At 36.3% G+C, this 21,654-nt stretch overlaps 1 protein-coding gene across 2 annotated transcripts in view; it reads right to left on the bottom strand.

Annotated features, from left to right (window-relative positions):
* Window positions 1–1,422: 1,422 nt before the first annotated feature.
* Window positions 1,423–21,654, bottom strand: part of LOC306870094 (EGF-like repeat and discoidin I-like domain-containing protein 3) — a 220,377-nt gene continuing 200,145 nt past the window's right edge. For both annotated transcript variants that reach the window (XM_079417163.1, XM_079417164.1), the window contains 2 exons: window positions 13,420–13,575; window positions 1,423–3,642 (listed from right to left, as the gene is read on the bottom strand). In XM_079417163.1, coding sequence (XP_079273289.1) covers window positions 3,493–3,642; window positions 13,420–13,575 — 306 coding nt within the window. In that variant the 3' untranslated portion in view covers window positions 1,423–3,492. The remainder of the gene's footprint in view (window positions 3,643–13,419; window positions 13,576–21,654) is intronic.

Below are 21,654 nucleotides of genomic sequence, written 5' to 3'. Positions count from 1 at the left end.
AATGTGTAAGATTTTTGGAATGAGCACCAAACTATTGAATGCAGAAATCTCCAATTCCTATGACCTATTGATTGAAGACTTTAATCTTCTGTTAGTATGTGATCTGCATGTGCAGCACACAGCTGTGTATCAATCTTAAGACTGATCGTCTTCACAGAACGACGCCACGGGCAGAAGCAATCAGCTGTTATTCTGAAAGCAATTCTAATTTGCGACGGGAAAATCAAAATGAAGCAGGATAACCTTTAATATGGAAGAGATCCCAGCATGCTTGCTAATCACATATCCTTCTTTTCCCTTTTCCTGCTATTTGATAATGGCACCATGCCCACCTCATGCCTTCAGCTGGCAAAGGAACGGTTTCCAAGAAATCATTCATGTGCATTAATAATCCAACAGCACAATCAGAAATGTACAATAGCCTCATGCTAACATCTCATGCCATTGTGCTCAGAAATGGGCTGACTGAGAAAGCTGATTTTAGATTGCAGGTCTCAAAATGCAATGTTTATAAGATGTATAAAGTCTATTAGAGGCATTGTCAGAAAGATCATACAACTCTGCTTTCTGTTTATCCACATAATCTATTGCACTAATACAACATTTATACTATCAGATTGGCAATTTTCTCTGAAGAAGATTGCATGCAATGCTTAAAAAAAAAAAAAAATCTGTCACTGTGTTTCTACCATGCATGACAAATTAGACTTTGTTTCTCGAAATTCTGACGTTACATATTGCAATTCTGAGCTGATATATCTTCATTCTGACTTTTTTCCCTCACAATTCTGAGACAAAAAGTCTGAATTGCCTGAAGTCTTACTTTATTTCAATTCTGAGTTTACATCGCACAATTTTGCATTTATATCTAATAATTCAGAGTTTATATTTTGGCAATGCCATAAAAAGTGTCAAAATTGTGAGATAAAAAGTCAATAAAAAAAGAGTCAAAATTGTGAGATAAAAAGTCAATAAAAAAGTAAACAAAAAAAATAATTTTCTATTTTATTTATTATCCTGTGGCAGAAACAAGCTGCATAGTTCTTTTAAAAAACTCTCTATTTCATTCTTTAAAATGTATTGTGGCACCGAGGTTACAAATTCATTGCTAGACATCACAGTTGGGCATATCTGGCCATCTCCTGAAGATTTTTCCTGTTTTTTTTTTTTGTTCCCTTCACATAAAGTGCCATAAGCAGTATATGATCTGACATCACATTCAGAGGCTGCATCTTGTGCGATCCTGAACAAAGAATAGCTTGGGAGAAGGAGGAAAGCAATCAATACAAGTGAAAATCACAAGCTGCATACCAAATCATCGACTGGAACAAATAACAGGAGAGTTCTCTCTTTTTTTTTCTCCATAACATTAGTGAAAGCATAACACATGAAAAAGCGATAGACAGAAATCAAAAGATTTTTCACAGATGTATTTTTATTTGTCAAACAAAAGAGCTGTCTATATGTTAGCAATGGCTGTCCTCGTTTGTACACTTTGCTTGAACTAATAGTGTATAATTTGTATGTTTTACCATTTAGCACTTGCTTGACACGGTATGAATAAAAAAGAAACATGACATTTTTATTATAATTTCTTTTTTTTTGGAACAGCTGACAGCATAAATACAAAACAAAAAAATGATGTGGCCCACTGGGTCTCTCTTGACTTTTACTCTATACATTTTTTCAAACGATCACTATTCACAGCACATGTAATGGGAATGCTGGACTATCAGACCCACCAATATACATATTTTGTTATTTATTAGTTTTGTTTTTTCAAAAATGTGCCTGTGGACCTCATATTTAGATTTTTTTCTGCTTAATACACAGTCACCCTCAAAAGGTCTGTACAAAACTGTTAAATGTGCACACAAGTCATTTGAACAATGTTAGAGAAGAATTTTACAGACACAGGGAAATGTTAGACAAGAATTACTGATATTATTTCAATATATGTCGATAATCATGATAAACATAGAAACATGATGCCAACATTTATCTTTTAGTTTAAAAATATGGTACTGTATGTGATGTATATGCTGATTCTTGTGTATGATATACGCTGAATGTTCTTTTTTTGTCACATTCAAGACTGTACAAATAGTGTTAAACCCCCTCGCCCGTCTCATGGGTTCTTGTATATATATATATTACATGTATGTCATGAGCCCTGAAAATTTCCAGAAAATTAGCAAACAGAATGATGCAGTGATTTCACAAACCAACGGTGCTCACCTTTGAAATGGATAATTGATTTTGATGATTACCTAACATCTGTATACATGAAAGCGGTTATTTATTTGTGTCTTCATTATATGCAAAGGACAAAAAAAAGAATAATCCCACCATATAATACATTTTTCTTATGTTAATATTCCTTCACATTTTCTAACAAGCACATACAAATGTGGGATTTCAAAGGGATTTTGCATTCCACCAGTTTTTTCTAATTGTATGATTGTAAGTACTAAAAAAAGATGACATATATCCTGAGGTTTTTACAATCAAGAAAAAATTATATAAAATACAGTAGTACAGTTAATCAATAGGTAAACAGCCTGAAAAGCGGAGACATCTGGAAGTTAAACAATATTGTATACATAAGAAAAAAAAAAAAAAAAATCTAAAAAATGAATTTCCAAGTATTTTCTTTAAAACATTTCTGGCGTTGTTACAGACTGCCTACGTAACAAGCTGTAGGTGAATATACCTTCACCTTCATAACTTTCCAACAATTGTCTATGTGTGTGAAATTGGCTAAGATTCGTCTGTAATAGGTGCATCTAGTTCTGTAGTGTTGCTCTTATGGCGGCATGTCATTACGTTATGGGGCATGTAACAGTGTCTTTTGAAAAGTACAGGAAAACAAATAATACAAATTTGAAATGATTGATAAAAATGATCTATGAAATGCTTTAATTTGAACTTATACATCTTGTCTTATACTTCTATTCATGTTTGCATCATGCAGTTATTTTGCGTTTTACATATAATACAATACCATCATATTTTTTGTCCACACAATAATGTCAGTGTCAGTTGTGATATAACTTCATAACTTCAGTTAGGCCTGCTGTTAAAATGAAAGTAGAAAGATATTTTACATATTAATGTTAGTCTTTTCTGTTATGTGTTTGATTATGGCCCAAAAAGCATTGCATGTGATTTTTTGTTCTGGTTTAAAGTGACACTCTACAGTGGCTTTTTTCCACTACGAAAACCACAGTGAAATAACCCCCATCCTCTAATTGGTTTAAAAAAAAAAAAAAGATTCCAATAAATGGCACAGACCATAAAAGGACAAAAAAGCAGGGCACGAGAGATGACCAAACCTAACCTCTTTAAGAATAAAACCTAAAATAAATCATAATATTACAAAAATGTAAAATTCAGATGAGATGAAACCAATTTTAACTGTACATGTTTTACAAGCACAGTTTATATTGAATATGGACCAAAGTGTTGCAAAAGGAAAATGAATAGGGGTCTTTACTCTTCCTCTGTGCATCCCAGCAACTCTGCACGCAAAGTGATTCTTCCGTACCACGACCATGGAAGAATTCGGATGAATCTGGCATAGATTGGAGGATCTATCACATTCTTTCTGTGGGTGTCATTATCAAAATTTCCTTGAAAGACCTGTTGGAAAGAAAACAAAAAAATCCCAAATCATACAATGATTCATTTTAATCAAACATAGCAGACCTATTTAACCAAATGGAAAAAAATTAATTGGAATATTTGATAACAAAAAGCTATTATATAATATTTATATATATTCTGCATGACCATATTATACATCCCTAATCCTACCCAATAACTAAACTCAACAACTACCTTACTAACTATTAATAAGCAACAAATTAGGAGTTTACTGAGGCAAACGTCATTGTTAATGGTTTGTTAATAGCGAGAATTATACCTTAAAATAAAGTGTGACCTAAAACATTAGTTTTAAGCTTTTATTTTTTTCATAAGAAATATTTCTTCATAACTGTATGTGATGTATTATGCTGTATACTGTATATATAGTAGCGGGTGGAGCTACAAATGAACTAGAAGAACTCTTTAACACTACATGTACATTGCATACATCACTGGTCAGTATGATTTTTTTTTTTTTTTAATTCACCAAGGACACTTCAAATTGATCAAAAGTAACAGTTAAAGAACAAAACAATTAAGCAGCACGACTGTTTTCAATATTGCTAATAATAAGAAATGACTCTTGTGCAGCAAAGCAGCATATTGAAATTATTTTTGAAAGACTAGAAAACTGGCTGCTGAACATTTAGCTCTACATCATAGGAATTTACATTTACATTTTAAAATTTACATTACATTTTAAAATATATTCAAATAGAAAACAGTTATTTTAAAATGTAAGAATATTTCACAATATTATTGCTTTTACTCTATATAAAGAAATCTTGGAGAATTAGGCTTCGGTATTGTGCACTGACCACATCTGATCCACAATTTGGCCATAATCTGTTTTATATTATTACTTGTTATACTTGTGTGATGGAGAGACTTTAGTTGCCTTCCATCACTGCTTTACTGCGTTCGACTTGGTTTTATTTGAATGCATTTCTGATCCAGCCGAGTAGGCGTGGCAGTAAATGTACTCTTGTAAAAGTGCTAATTTTATGCTAATTCTATGTATGAGTGCATTTCAAATGTTATGATTTATTAGTTTTTGATTTGCATTATTATTTGTATTTATTTAGGCTCTTGTTTCTAAATCTCATGTATGAATCATAAAGTAAGTCAAGAGTTTATTTTATATTATAGAAATGGTATGCTCCAATTTGGGAGAGCGGGAAACTGTGTATTGAAGATGGCCGTCACTACTGCAAAGGGAACGGATAAAGAGCTTGTGAATGGGATTGCGCTGTGAAGCATGTAAAACTCTAGCCTCAGTGAATTGGAGGGGAGTTAGTATTGTTCTTAGTACTTAGCAGTATACTGTTTTTATATCAATCTGTGTTGTAAGCTCTCAGTTCTATTTATTTGCACATTTTTGCACATCTGCTCTAAATAAACATCTTTGTGGACACCAACTTCGCTCCGGCATTTGTGAACCTCCTTGTGGCTGCTCGGGTCCTTATCACAACTTGTTAAAGGATGTAATTGTGAACACTCGCTAGCAACAAAATTGGAGCTACTGAAAGTTTTCATTTTGGCTCACAGGCTGCTAATTTAAGTTAAAAATAAATATAGACTTATTCACTGTAAACACCCAGTCAGTTATGTAATTTGCTCTTGATGAAATCAGCTGGACGTTATATTTCCTGCAGCAGACGTATACAAACACATCGACCTATCAATCATATAGTGAGCATTTACAATACAGAGTCAGAGAACGGAAATACAGTTCATGATTTATGAATAACCCTTGAGTGTGCTGATGCTGACGGCAAACAGAGCTCAAGTATGTTCGGTGTAAAGAGTTCAGAGATGGTGAAAATTCAGCAAGCAACAAAGAGGTTGGCTAGGAACTAAGTCTTCAATGGGCTTCAAAGACAAATTTTGCTGAGCTCCCCGAGCTCTGACAGCGCATATTCATCAGCAGAGAGTAAACAATAAGAGCATAGAGATCCTGTGTGTCTAATTGCTGGTGTCACAAGCATTACATAAATGTGTGACATATTCCCCCCCTCTCTCTCCTTCCACACCGAATCAGCGTTCCCTTCTGCACCATGGAACCAATCTTGTGTTTTGCAACTCAACTCTCTCCAATGTACTCCGAGAGTGGGGGGAAATGTCATAAAAAATTGATTAGTCAAAAGGGCAGCTCAAAACATGAACTCATTCGCTGAACTTCTCATCTGAAGGCCTGCGTGTTTGCAGGGAATCTATGTGCTGAGGAAAGTCTTTCAGTGCCAAGCATTTCCCGCCAGGCTTCAATAATGATAAAGTCTGCATACTTCGGCTGTCAGTGTCCATAGACTGTATGATGGACTAATGAAATTCATCACAGATTTATTAGGCCACTCTTACATCTTTCATTAACATTCTATAACCCTGAAGACACCTCAGGCACCTGTGTGATTCCAGTATGGCCAATTACAGTACAGTACAAGCAGAATCAAACATGAGTGTATATGCAGCCAAGGTTGTGGAAGAGTGCTGAAAAAAAATTTTTTTTAGTAGCATGAGGGTATTTTTTAGTCTTTTTTGTGAGAGAGTTAATATGCAAATATGAATCAAATGGTGCACAACGAGTCCATCAGAGCTGTTTCTATTCTCCAATTAATTTGACGCCTTGTACAAGTCATCCTGTTTTAGATCCTCATTATATGTATTTATAAAAATAAACGGTATCATCTGATTGATAACTTGACTGCTATTTAATAACTTTAAATTAAAAATATCTTGAGAAGTTACACAAATAGTTCCGGTATGTTTTTGAAACAGTGGGAGAAAAAAAAAAGTTTATTCTTTCTTCCTTCCTTCTATTTTATTTTATTTGAATTTTCAAACAAACAGTGTACAAACTGTGCCTCTGTCTTTAAATAAAAATAAATAGTGTCAATACTGCTGAAACTGTACTGCAGTTTGTGGTGATGCTGGAAACGGGCTAAGGATTTGAAATGCTTCCACTTTTGAATGCAAATTATTATAGCAAAATTGGTATTTAAGTCAGAATTATTGTGCTCCCATTTTATTGCGTTCCATCTATTAGACATGCATGCATGCGCTCCCGCACTCATTCTTTAAGTTTAACATTGCTTGCTGTCAGGATGATTCTTAATGCAAAATGGAAATACAGGCATGACTTTCTTACATTTAAAGACAAGGATTTAACCATATAATATAATTTATGCACTGAGGAAAACAGGTTTCAAATGCATTAAGCAGCACACGTATCCGACACACAAGTGCAGTGGTTAAAACAATGCTGTATTCATTTGGAACACATACGTGTCAAACCAAAAGACCTGTACAGAGCATTTTTGGTATGAATGTGTGTACCATTACACCCCTAAACTGTAAAGACTGAACTTAACTCTTAAACTGATCGGTAAGAAGTCACAATACAGTGTCAAGATACAAATATTACAAATTCATAAAAATACTAATAATAACAACAATGTATAAGCTGTTGCATCCAAAGGTAAATGTAAACTGACTTCAGGACACTGTAATGTTAAGTTGTACCATCTTTTGTGAAGTTGTGATGAAATGGAAGTAGTATCTTTTGATCTGTATTGTGATGGACATCCAAGTGTAATAGCTTATTGAAAATCTAGAATCACATTATGATTTTTTTATTTTTTTTATTTATTTCATTATGACAGTTTGAGCTGAAGTTCTCTAAAATTAAAATGACTCACCGGGTTAGGTTAATTACTTGAATAACAGATACTGTTGCTATTCAACTGGTAAAAGCTGCTGAATAAAAACAGACTCACAGAGGTATAATGTAGTGCACATCTCTTTTATGGTACTTATCCATTTCAGTCTTTCACGCAACAGTGAACACTAAAACTCCAGTGAACGCTTTTGCTTTCTGTGACCGTAACCAAATGAGACATCTCACTCTTCTGATGTACCCTCTGAAGAAATGATGGAAACAAGTCACTTTCAATTACATTCTCTCCCTGCGCACCCAAGAACATTTGGAACGATTATGCATAAAAGCTGCAAAGAAAACAAATCCATCTCTAAGACATCCCATAAATCTGTGCCTGGTGTTTACTGCTTAATTTAATCCCTGCACTGCTCCGCTCATCACCACAAAGCCGTGGAACGGAAGCTGTCTTTAGAGCACTGAATGAGTGTTACGGCACGCAGAAACAAATGGAGGATTATCTAAATTTATGCATCAGGTATAGCAGATATTCTATTTAGTGGTGAGGGCTTTTGGAGTTCGATCACAAGGGGAGGACACTTTATCACTTCATAGCCTCTTCAAGCTGCAAGACTGCTCAATTCATAAACACGTCCTTTGAATTGGGTCCTTCATATGGAGCTGAATCAGTGTAAAAATCCCTCGAGTGATGCACAATGTGGAAAGGCAATCTCAAGTCCTTTTGCAGCATGGCAAAACAAGGTTGTCTGTAGAGAGATCTGCATATTACATCTGAGCATGAACTGATTCCAAATCTGATTGACAGATCAACAGACACCCATATATTACATAGACAGCTAACAGCTAAATAATAAAACAACCAAGCACCTTTCTACCTTTCTGAAATGATCTCTACTCAAACAGGTCCTTGAGATCTAGCAATCTAGGGCTGCTTTCCATTTCCAGATCTCACATTTCTGCTTCCCTTTAGCACATTTAATGTGTGTGAAACAGAAGAAAATGAAACACAAAAGTGTAAAAAGTAATACAAAAGAGTGAAAAGGAATACTAATTTTTTTTCCCCTTCAGAAATATAATCATTAAAAGTACAAGTAGTCAGTTCAAATAGCACTTGAGTAAAGTACAAATCCTCCAAAATAATAATCATATAAAAATGACTCTAGCATTTTACACCCCTGAAAATAATCTGTAAAGTATTTAATTCACTGGTTATTTAATCTCCCCTCCCCCAATATCATTTCTAGGTAAAATATCTCCATGTTATCATAATGTGCAAAAAAACCCTCAATATTATACGATTTTTATATGAGCTGAAGGAAGATTTAGCTGTGTGTGTGTGAGCTGGGAATTCCCTTGACTTTCTGTGGCGGGACAGAGCAATGATTGTGTACAAGGCTCAACATTTCTGAAATGCGATTTGCTTTGATATAACACAGAATTTTACGATCACCGGTGTCGCATAATTTGCCCTTTTCAAAACCTGCCTCACTGCCTACATAGACTATTGCCTTCTAAAGCAGCATAACTGTCATGCCAACCTCATCTTCATCACAGTAATACCAACTGAGCCTCCCAACTGATTTCAACAGAACCTACTATAATGTTAACATTACTCAGATGCGTGTCAGTTTATCAAAGTTACTCATTACCAAGCTTCAGGTGGAAGTTTTCAAATTATGGTTGTGTAATTTATAGAGCTGTCAATCTATATTAATATTTATTCACTTTTTTCATACTTATTACATTAACACATTCATTACACATATGATTTCTGAAGGATCATTTGACACCAAAGACTGGAGTAATGATGCTGACAATTCACAGGAATAAATTACATTTTAAAAATAGAATCAAATAGAATCAGAATCAGAATTAGCTTTAGTGCCAGGTATGTTTGCACATACGAGGAATTAGTTTTAGTGACAGTAGATCCGCATAGAAAACATCTAATGATATTTTACAATATTATTGCTTTTTAGCAGTACATTTTGATCAAATAAATGCAGCCTTGGTGACTCCAAACTTTTAAATGGTACTATGGGTGAGACAATAGCACTGCAATTCCAATCAGCTGTAAATGTTCTGATCACTTTTTCTAGAAATACAGAATAACTTATAATAAAAACAACTGCAATAATAAATAGAAATACCATAGAATATACAATTTAAATTTAAAATTTGCCAAATGCCAAACCGAAAGAATGAAAGGGTTACTCCACCCCAAAATGAAAATTTTGTCATTAATCACTAACCACCATGTCGTTCCAAACCCATAAAAGCTTTGTTTGTCTTCGGAAAACAATTTAATATATTTTGGTTGAAAACCGGGAGGCTTGTGACTGTCCCATTGACTGCCAAGTAAATAACACTGTCAAGGCCCAGAAAGACATTGTCAAAATAGTCCATCTGCCATCAGTGGTTCAATCTGAATTTTATGAAGCAATGAGAACATTTTTTCTGCGCAAAGAATATAAAAATAATGACTTTATTCAACAATTAGTCTCCTCCCCGTCACCGTAGCGCCATTTTGGTATCTGCTGGACGCAAACAGCATACGCCAGTTCTGTGTCAGCCGCACCACAAATCGATCCTCTCCAAAATGGTGCTACGGTGACGCAGAGGAGACAAATTGTTGAATAAAATCGTTATTTTAGTTTTCTTTGCGCAGAAAACGTATTCTCGTCGGTTTATTAAATTCAGATTGAACCACTGATGGCAGATGGACTATTTTGACGATGTCTTTCATACTTTTCTGTGCCTTGACAGTGTTATCTACTTGGCAGTCAAATGGGACAGTCACAATCCTCCGGGTTTTCATCCAAAATATCTTAAATTGTGTTCCGAAGACGAATTAAGCTTTTACGGGTTTGGAACAACATGGGGGTAAGTGATTAATGACAAAATTTTCATTTTGGGGTGGAGTAACTCTTAAACAGTGTTAAAAAGGTAATAGTGTTAAACACATTTAATTAACCATAATGTTAATTTTAAAACAATCCTAGTAATTTTATTATGTCAATATACTGTGTAGTAAAGATGCTTTAAAAGGGGTGAAGGGACAGTAATGCAGACCCTATAGATTCATATTTGGCCATTAAACCACAGCCCACAGTTCACTTCACTTGTTCTATGACAAAATAACCCATTACCAAACTGGCACCTTTTCTCATACCCGTCAAGAGGCTGTTCGGTGATTCTAAAATGATTCTGTGTAAGACAGTGAAACTCTGCTACTGCTCTAGAACTCATCTCAACTGAAGACAGTAAATAGTAGGCTGCATTGTATTCAATTTAATCTTCAAGGCCCATCATCCTCAGAACCCTATTGCCAACAACCAGATAAATAGCCCTTTAAGACTACCATTAGATCAGGTCCAAATCTGAAAGGTTAAAAAAGAGATATGACACAATCTGATATTGCATTTTCTCCCTTGAGGTGAAAGCAACTGGGATATGAGAGGGTGAGATAAGATTTTAGTGGAGCTTGAAAGCTGTATTGACTACGGAGTGATAAGAACAAACCAAGTGATAAGTTTAGAAGAGTGACCGAAACATGCCATAAATCAAGTAAAACTGTTGGCAATCATGTCTAAAGGGTCTTCACAGATATTAATGCAGGTATTTCAGGGGAGCACCTCTAAAATTCATAAGGTGCTCTCTTTAATAATATCCACTATGCCCTTTGTAGGTCACTAAGCTTCACTTAAACTTCTTGCTCAGTGGCTGGAAATAGAGTTTTACTTTTCCCCTCCAATCTGTTCTGGTCTGTGCCTCCTATTTAACCCATTGGGCAATGTTTCCACAGTATTGATTTCTGCAATGAGGACATCAAGGGCACCTATTCCCAAAAGTTGCAAGGGAATTTGTGATTTTCCTGGTTGTAAGTCATGATTTGACACTGATACAGATTATACAATATGAGATTCTATAATATATTACCTTTTGGTCATACCCATCATGGGAATCCAATCACATCTCTGTTCATTCTTCATTCAAATGCTGATATGAATCTTCTAAGCCTATGCATTGCTGCTAATCAACTGCCATCTTCAGGTTCAAGAGCAAAATATACAACCTAATCAAAACTATGGACCATAGAGCTTCACGTCCCTCTTCACGTCCACAGCAAGGGAATGTGGCTACATGCTTGGAAGGGGGAAGGGAATCTGGCAGCTAATCTTGGGACATGATCTTATTTACTGCCATCTAATGTGCTATTGACCCCATTGCCTGTGAGGGAATAGTTATATTGACAGGCTAATTAACCCCTTGATGTTGACCCGAGGCTAATTAATGATGGGTGTGCCAATCATTCACTGCCAACAGCTTCAGATGAGCAGATGATTCCTGTCAGGAAACAGGTAACATCTGTTTTTAAGGTGTTGTTTGGAAAATATGGATTAAGTAAGCATTATGTGAGTGTGTTGCCAAAATTATTGTTTCAAATGATTTGGCGAGTCTCTTGAGGCTAAGCACACTCAGGTGAGTTTAGGTTTTGGCCAAAGGCAGTGTAAGATTTGAGGAACACAATACAAGTGATCATGGAACACACATGGGTACACAATCCAGCTAAATGTGGTTGTCAGTGCTCTTTTGAGTGTTAATGCCATTCTTTACATACAGAGTGTGTTATATTGGAGACAACCACAGACAAATCAATTTTCATTAAATCCTCCTAGTGTTTACAGAACCAAGCTGAACAACTAGTTGTTAATGCATTAATGCCACTCTCTTGTGAACAATGACAGCTTGTCAAATGGTCTCTTTTCTCGACAGGTGTGGTGCAAGCAAATCACAGGAAAACAGTTAGAGCTTAAGGTGGTCCTCAGATGGTTATAAGCTGTTATGAGCTGGTCCTGAGCAGGAGCTAGTTGCTTAAGACCAGCACATGACCAGCTCAAAACCAGCTTATAACCAGCTCAGGACCAGTTTAAACCAGCTCATGACCAACTAAGGACCAGCTTAAACCAGCTCAAACCAGCTGCCATGCTTCAAAATATACCTAACCAGCATATGCTGTTTTTTGTTTTTTTCGTGCTTTTGGAATCAGATTATGATTTCTAAACTCTACCCAGAAATTACAGTATATTGCATCTTATTGGCAACTATGATTAAATAAAGGTTTTGTGAAATGTAGTCTTATATGATATAATTGGAGTTAAGAACTTTGAGACAACAGAGGGGAAAAAAATCACTGAAGAAGTGAGAAACACTGCGGTGCAGATCAGGTTTTAATAATCTCATTACAATCGTAGCAGGCCATTTCTGTCTTTTCACATTTTTATCTGAAGATCCATGCTGTGCTTGGCTTACCAAGGTGACCCTGACCCTGTGCCAGCTAATACTCACCAGCTCTCTGTCCTTACCATGGCACATAGCAGTAGCCAATTGCAAAGATTATCTCAGTACTAAAATGGACACAGGACTTTGTGACAAACATCACAAATATTAAGGTCACAAACAGACATATGTCTGCTGCTAAAAGCCATGGTTCAGCCATTTTTTAGCTTTTCCTTTTAACAACCCTGACGGCTTTTCTTTTTCAAAAACAATATATTCAGCAATGTCTTCAAAATGTACATATAACTGCTTCACTGCTAGGTTCAGAATAGTGTAAGAAGCCTCAGAAGACAAGCTCAGGCCAATGGACTGGACGTTAGTAACCCACTAGAGGGTTGTGAACAAACATTTCTGGCACACTCTTCAGTGAGGCCGGACAGATTGGACCGTTATCTGGGTGTAGTCAGGCTATAGAGAGATAAACAAACAGAGTCTACTAAGGTGCCTTGGGACAGTGCTGACAGGACAAGATGGAGGAGAATATACAGCCCTGATATCAGACAAGGATGTGCTTCTTTCATTGACTTTGGGATGTAAACATGTCCATGGAATCCAGGCTTATGAAATCAAGTGTTTAGGTTTAGCAAAACATACAATGCAAAGACAGTTAAAAAAAATCAAAAAATAAAACGTGATTCAGAAAAAAGGTGATTCAGATCACCCTTGAGATAAAAGCGCCTTTGGTCAAAAGATAAAAGTTATTTTCATCAATAATATGAGTTTTTGACATGTGGCAGTATGCGAGAAAACAATCTTACCCTGTCTTTCTTCTGTTTTTCGTCTTGATATATAAACCATCTCTCGCCGTTATTGCTGTAAGCCAGCTTGTAGGAGCCCACAAACTGAACATGTCCAAAGTCTTTAGCCCCCTGGGTAATAACGCCTGTGATTTTTGTTGGCCGAAGCATGTCAACCTGAAAAACACAGAGAGAAAGAATGAGAGAAAAAGAATGAGAGAGCTGTTCTATCAGTAAGAGATTTTAGTGATCACTTGACTCCCCAAATAGCCTGAATCTTGCACTCTTATCTTCGGCAATAACTTCTTAAGATACTGTAAATTTGTTTGGAGGATATCATGAATTATTCACAGCAAAGAGGGCAATAAAAAATAGCCTTTTATTTCAGCTCAGCAGAACTGTGATTGCTAGCCACAGCAATATGTGATAATTGCATTTGGTTAATATTTTATGCAGCTGTATTTACTGAGATTTTTTGTTGTTGTTGCATAGCTGCAAAAAAAAAAAAAAAACTTTTATTTAGTTCTGTCAGGACCACTATCATCAAAGATGATTGACAATTAACATACAGTTTGGACTGGCGGTGTTCTGGGCAAAAGCCCCCTGCCCATCCATGCAGAATGGATAAGAGAAGGGAGACAAGCGATAACCTACTTAGGGTAAACAGAACATAACCAACATAAATGTAGTAGATATCATTAATGATCTTAATATCAATTTAATGTAACAAGATAATTCAGAATAAAAGAGTCTGACTAAACAAGAATTTTGAATGCAAAGTTCTGAATGTGGCTGAAAGGAGGAGCTGGGGATGGACGAGGGTAATTAGCCTTTGAGCAAAGCGATAAGCTGCTGAATAATACTGAATGGACCTTGTAAAGGAAGTAGTGATAGGTGTCATATTCCTACAGCTAGACGTGGATCAGGTGAGAGTCCGCTGATGCAAGCTTGACTGACGTGACCTGCCAGAACTAACGCTACGCTTGATTTGTATTTTATGATTTTTGGTCTAAAAAGTAACCTAAATATGTACTTGTAACTCTTTATTTGCAATAGCAAATTCCATTTTTGGCTGATGGTATATAAATACCTCCTTGTTATAAACTTGTTAACTTATCTTTATACAGGGCTGCAGCAGTCTAAATAAAGTTGGATGTTTTAGGTCATTATTACTGAATTGTGGTCACGAATGGTTTGAACTACACCACAAAACAAAAGGAGAAGGCAGCTCATTTGTACAGGGAGAAATTCAGATAGTGTTGGTTAAGAAACAAAATCATTCATATAGACCCATTGCACTTAAGAGCCCCATTGCTAGAACAAATGCGCCAAATGGTCAAAAGCCATAAAGTTGTGGTTCAGTGTTGTCAGTAGTGTAGCAATGTATGAAGCACTGCTAACACACACAACAAAAATCACTTTTAAACCAAGCAGATTTTTGTTGGTCAACATGATGAATCCATGTGTGAACTTGAACCATTGCAAAATTAGCATGAGATAAAATGGTATGATAGAAAAAGTAAAAACATTAGAGGGAACCTCCCTCAGAGCTTAGGAGTCTGTGTGCTGCTGCAAAGACTGTGGAATAACTAGTTTTCTCTATGGAATAAATGCTCCTTTCAACAGTTTAACAGTTTAACAGCACTATGGTCTGTGTTTTATATTTGTTGAATGTACTGTATATATTATTTACACTGACAATTTAAATTGCCCCTCTCTTTATATAGGTTGTGGTTATTGTATCTCCTACTCTATAACATTGCGTTATTGTTGCATTTGCTGTTGCATAGCTCATGTTAAGCTTCTCCACCAAGGTCACTTGAGAAACTGTTTCTTTTATTACTCTATAACAGAAACAACAATAAACCTTCACTTGACTTTTCTTTAATTACACTCAGTCAACACACATATCTATGGGGATAAGACCTGCTTTTAAGTATAGACTCATACCTTGTTCCTTAAATGCGGGAATGAAATTAGATAATTTCATATAGACTCATAAAACTGTTACTTACGTTTGCATATTACAACATATGTGACATTTCCAAGGTAATTGCAATGATAACAGAATGGAGAGTGAGTGAGCTGGAATGAATGGAAGTGCTTGACACACCTGCATGTCCTTGATTTCACACAGAAGCTTGAACCCAAAGCTAATCTCACTCAGACCAATGAATCAAGCCAGTCCATCTGAACAAAGGAGGACCTTGACGATGAGGCAGTAATTGCAGTTACGTGTAAACCTGAGGACACAACGTTTTATCTTCAATGTCAGCGAATGAATTCAGGTGTGTAAGCTCGTGAACCATTTTGCCGGAATTCTTAACAATGAAAGAATTGCATTCACTGATAGCACTTGTTTATTTGCAAATGCTGTCTGAATTGTTTTAATCCTCAATTCACTAAAGAAATTATGCAAATTAGGTAATGCCATAAATTTGCCCAAATCACATAAATCGGCTTTTTAAAATGCCAAAAATATGCTTGTATTCACCATGCAAGACATATGCCTGGCTATAATGCTCTTCTCGATCATTTAGTGAGTCAGTTCCACTGTTTCTGTGATTGGTAAGCAGCCCGATGTTAATTGCACCAGCCAAATAGCACTGACTTTTGTAAGTAAGACTCCATCTATAAGCTCAATTAACATAGAAAGGTGTGTTTGTGCTAAAAAGAATGACAACAACTAAAAGGGCAAAAAGTGCATGGTTAAACGGCACAAGGTTATTGAATAAATGTGTTTTTGTGCTAAAATACAGCTCTCAAAAGTGGTGCAAATGTTTATTGCATTCACCCCTGTGATTAACCTTCACACAGACAGTGGTTTTGTAGTCATTCAGGCAAGACTAAATGAAGTTTGCTTGTGGCAAAGTGCACCGAAAATTTGGCTGTTATTTATTTACAGTATTTTTCCTCAGTCAGATCTAGATTTAGGAAACACCTTCCACAGTCCTGATGTATTTTATTGTCCCTTCATTCTATTACAACACCCACAAGCAAACATATTCATAATCAACGCACAGTAATCTGGCACATACAATCTTTGCAAAGCCCAGCCAGTTTACAGAGAAATACAGCTCTTTGTGAAATGCTGGCACATTATAGAAATCAAATTAAACAGATTTCATACGGTCAAATCATTGAGATATTAGGGTCCCTGTGGCTGGACTAAATTGGTTCTATACTGAAAATCCCTTTAATTTACATTTCCTTGAATATTCTGACCCACTTTCATGACTACTGGAAAGGTACACATGGGGTAAAGACATGAGGTATGTCTGCTTCACAGGACCATAAAACATCCAATCAAACAGACAGCAGTCGCTGTACTGTGCACACAACACCTGATATGTGCTCAGGCCATAGGTATAAGTAGAAACACCAGAGAGGTGATTACCTTTTATTTAAATTAATTGTTTTCCAGCATAATTTTCAGTGTACAACTGATGTTGTATTCGTTCAATGTTCTTATTTTTCTTCACTTTTTTCCCTCTCTAAAATCTTGCCCACTAATTATGCACAAAATTTTTGGACACAAGGTAGTGCTATAATAAGTACACTTACATTTTGACTAACAACCCGAAATATATTTGGGCTACAATAAAAATACAATTAATCATCTTCCATTAAAAAAAAAAAAGTTTGATGTCAATTAATCTTTGTCCAATTTGTATGAAATTTGGTATGTATCCTTTACACGTTTTTCTGCTAAACAAATAAATAAATACAGTTTAGTCATGGACTGTTTATGAGGGGTTTGGCCCATACTGAAGTGACATACGGCCAAGTATGGTGACCCATACTCAGAATTCGTGCTCTGCATTTAACCCATCAAAAGTGCACACACACACACAGCAGGGAACACACACCCGGAGCAGTGGGCAGCCTTGCTCTGGGTGTGTGGGTTCAGTGCCTTGCTCAAGGGCACCTCAGTCATGGTATTGAGGGTGGAGAGAGCGCTGTACATTCACCCCCCCCCACCTACAATTCCCGCCGGCCTGAGACTCGAACTCACAACCTTTGGATTACGAGTCCGACTCTCTAATCATTAGGCCACAACTTCCCCCTTCTTATTCTTGTGAGCTCACAAAACATACCTTTACAAAACCTGGTTCAGAAGGACACCAAGATACCGATCTGATAAAGGATGCCATCTATTTCTGATGCTGGGGGTGCTAAAACGTATGAAAAAAAAAAAAAACAACTGTACTGCAGCACTCACATAATCTGATTTGTCACCTTTGGCAATTTTTGTATAATTTTCCAAGCTGATTGGACCCTGATGATTGCCTCTTGTGTTTTTTTTTTGGCTCTGGAATGAACAAAGAAAGTAATTGTTGGATATTATACTTTTTTTTTTTTTGTTAACAACTGTTTATAGATTTTTTTTTTTTTTTACGGGAACAGTAGCCCAAAACAAAAAGCAGCTGTACAAATCCCATGCCCCCCCTCCCCTGGCAGACCCCCAAAATATATATAAAAAAAAAAAAACAATAAGCAAAATAAAATGAACAATAATAATACAAATAATACCTTGTTCCTTAAATGCGGGAATTAAATTAGATAATTTCATATAGACTCATAAAACTGTTACTTACGTTTGCATATTACAACATATGTGACATTTCCAAGGTAATTGCAATGATAACAGGATGGAGAGTGAGTGAGCTGGAATGAATGGAAGTGCTTGACACACCTGCATGTCCTTGATTTCACACAGAAGCTTGAACCCAAAGCTAATCTCACTCAGACCAATGAATCAAGCCAGTCCGTCTGAACAAAGGAGGACCTTGACGATGAGGCAGTAATTGCAGTTACGTGTAAACCTGAGGACACAACGTTTTATCTTCAATGTCAGCGAATGAATTCAGGTGTGTAAGCTCGTGAACCATTTTGCCGGAATTCTTAACAATGAAAGAATTGCATTCACTGATAGCACTTGTTTATTTGCAAATGCTGTCTGAATTGTTTTAATGCTCAATTCACTAAAGAAATTATGCAAATTAGGTAATGCCATAAATTTGCCCAAATCACATAAATCGGCTTTTTAAAATGCCAAAAATATGCTTGTATTCACCATGCAAGACATATGCCTGGCTATAATGCTCTTCTCGATCATTTAGTGAGTCAGTTCCACTGTTTCTCTGATTGGTAAGCAGCCCGATGTTAATTGCACCAGCCAAATAGCACTGACTTTTGTAAGTAAGACTCCATCTATAAACTCAATTAACATAGAAAGGTGTGTTTGTGCTAAAAAGAATGACAACAACTAAAAGGGCAAAAAGTGCATGGTTAAACGGCACAAGGTTATTGAATAAATGTGTTTTTGTGCTAAAATACAGCTCTCAAAAGTGGTGCAAATGTTTATTGCATTCACCCCTGTGATTAACCTTCACACAGACAGTGGTTTTGTAGTCATTCAGGCAAGACTAAATGAAGTTTGCTTGTGGCAAAGTGCACCAAAAATTTGGCTGTTATTTATTTACAGTATTTTTCCTCAGTCAGATCTAGATTTAGGAAACACCTTCCACAGTCCTGATGTATTTTATTGTCCCTTCATTCTATTACAACACCCACAAGCAAACATATTCATAATCAACGCACAGTAATCTGGCACATACAATCTTTGCAAAGCCCAGCCAGTTTACAGAGAAATACAGCTCTTTGTGAAATGCTGGCACATTATAGAAATCAAATTAAACAGATTTCATACGGTCAAATCATTGAGATATTAGGGTCCCTGTGGCTGGACTAAATTGGTTCTATACTGAAAATCCCTTTAATTTACATTTCCTTGAATATTCTGACCCACTTTCATGACTACTGGAAAGGTACACATGGGGTAAAGACATGAGGTATGTCTGCTTCACAGGACCATAAAACATCCAATCAAACAGACAGCAGTCGCTGTACTGTGCACACAACACCTGATATGTGCTCAGGCCATAGGTATAAGTAGAAACACCAGAGAGGTGATTACCTTTTATTTAAATTAATTGTTTTCCAGCATAATTTTCAGTGTACAACTGATGTTGTATTCGTTCAATGTTCTTATTTTTCTTCACTTTTTTCCCTCTCTAAAATCTTGCCCACTAATTATGCACAAAATTTTTGGACACAAGGTAGTGCTATAATAAGTACACTTACATTTTGACTAACAACCCGAAATATATTTGGGCTACAATAAAAATACAATTAATCATCTTCCATTAAAAAAAAAAAAGTTTGATGTCAATTAATCTTTGTCCAATTTGTATGAAATTTGGTATGTATCCTTTACACGTTTTTCTGCTAAACAAATAAATAAATACAGTTTAGTCATGGACTGTTTATGAGGGGTTTGGCCCATACTGAAGTGACATACGGCCAAGTATGGTGACCCATACTCAGAATTCGTGCTCTGCATTTAACCCATCCAAAGTGCACACACACACACAGCAGGGAACACACACCTGGAGCAGTGGGCAGCCTTGCTCTGGGTGTGTGGGTTCAGTGCCTTGCTCAAGGGCACCTCAATCATGGTATTGAGGGTGGAGAGAGCGCTGTACATTCACCCCCCCCCACCTACAATTCCCGCCGGCCTGAGACTCGAACTCACAACCTTTGGATTACGAGTCCGACTCTCTAATCATTAGGCCACAACTTCCCCCTTCTTATTCTTGTGAGCTCACAAAACATACCTTTACAAAACCTGGTTCAGAAGGACACCAAGATACCGATCTGATAAAGGATGCCATCTATTTCTGATGCTGGGGGTGCTAAAACGTATGAAAAAAAAAAAAAACAACTGTACTGCAGCACTCACATAATCTGATTTGTCACCTTTGGCAATTTTTGTATAATTTTCCAAGCTGATTGGACCCTGATGATTGCCTCTTGTGTTTTTTTTTGGCTCTGGAATGAACAAAGAAAGTAATTGTTGGATATTATACTTTTTTTTTTTTTGTTAACAACTGTTTATAGATTTTTTTTTTACGGGAACAGTAGCCCAAAACAAAAAGCAGCTGTACAAATCCCATGCCCCCCCTCCCCTGGCAGACCCCCAAAATATATATATATAAAAAAAAAAACTATAAGCAAAATAAAATGAACAATAATAATACAAATACATTTATATTAATAGATAAATAAATAACAATACAATCATTTTTACAAAGATTTTAGAAAAGATGACACAACATCAAAAGCCGAATGCCACAAATCCACAGCCTTCACACTAGATCCATGTATACGAGAAGTCGAGAGTTCCATCGAGATAATGTCCAAAAGATACACAGTCCAGGTTCATCTGTCCATTGTGTGAGGATGATTCCAACAGTTGACTAGCATTTTTTTGCTGCTGTGAGCGCAGCTAACAGTAAACTTCTTTGTTTGGTGAAGGTGAAGTCCCAAAAGTCAATCATAAAAAAAATGTCAAGTAGTCAAACATATCTCAGTACCCAACAAATATGATAGGTCCAGTGAGGGCTGAGTCCTACATAAACTGAAAAAAAAAAATACAATATTTCTGTTCTCCACCATTGTTTTTATATGTGTTATTCTACCATCTTTATCACAAACTTGATCTAAAATAGTAATATTTAAAGTCCTCCGCACCAATATTAGGACATCCTTGGTTTTAGTATCCGAAGATGAGTGAGATACCACTTCATAAAACTTATTATTACACCTGTGTATATCCTCCTCTTTCAAATGGGATTCTTGAACTAACACTATATCAATCTTTCTTCTTCGCAAAAAATCCAGAAAACCTGAATGTTTGTGAGGGTCATTTAGACCATTAATATTACAACTCAGAATATTAAGGTCGCTCATAGGTATCAAACAGAATTACTGCATAATAAGACAAAATACAAGTTTGAAAATGAAACCAGTTGAGTCTGCTATTAAACCCCCCCCCCCACCCTCCCCGTTACCATTCAAACGCACCTATCGTGATCTGCAACGACTTTCTTTTGTTCTCTCATCTCCCCTGTAAGATCTAGTTTAGAGCATAGTGACAGAACAACTGACATGTGAGAAGCGAACTCGTTCCACATCGCCGTCAACTCGGTTCTTAGAATGACCTCAAAGTGTGTAACAGTGTTCGCCATCTTGTCCATCATATCGCTCGTGGTTGGTAACTTGGACTTCTTCTTAATCGGAGAAGCCGACGGAGACAACTCCTGCTGTTTCCGATTGTATGTCATCAGGGAAAGTATTATTAATGAATAAAACTTAAAATAAAACAACAACAAAAAAATCTGCAAAAAGGGG

This window comes from Barbus barbus (genome assembly GCF_936440315.1).
Source record: "Barbus barbus genome assembly, chromosome: 5".
NCBI lineage: Eukaryota > Metazoa > Chordata > Actinopteri > Cypriniformes > Cyprinidae > Barbus > Barbus barbus.
This window is presented reverse-complemented; position numbering and strand designations above follow the sequence as displayed.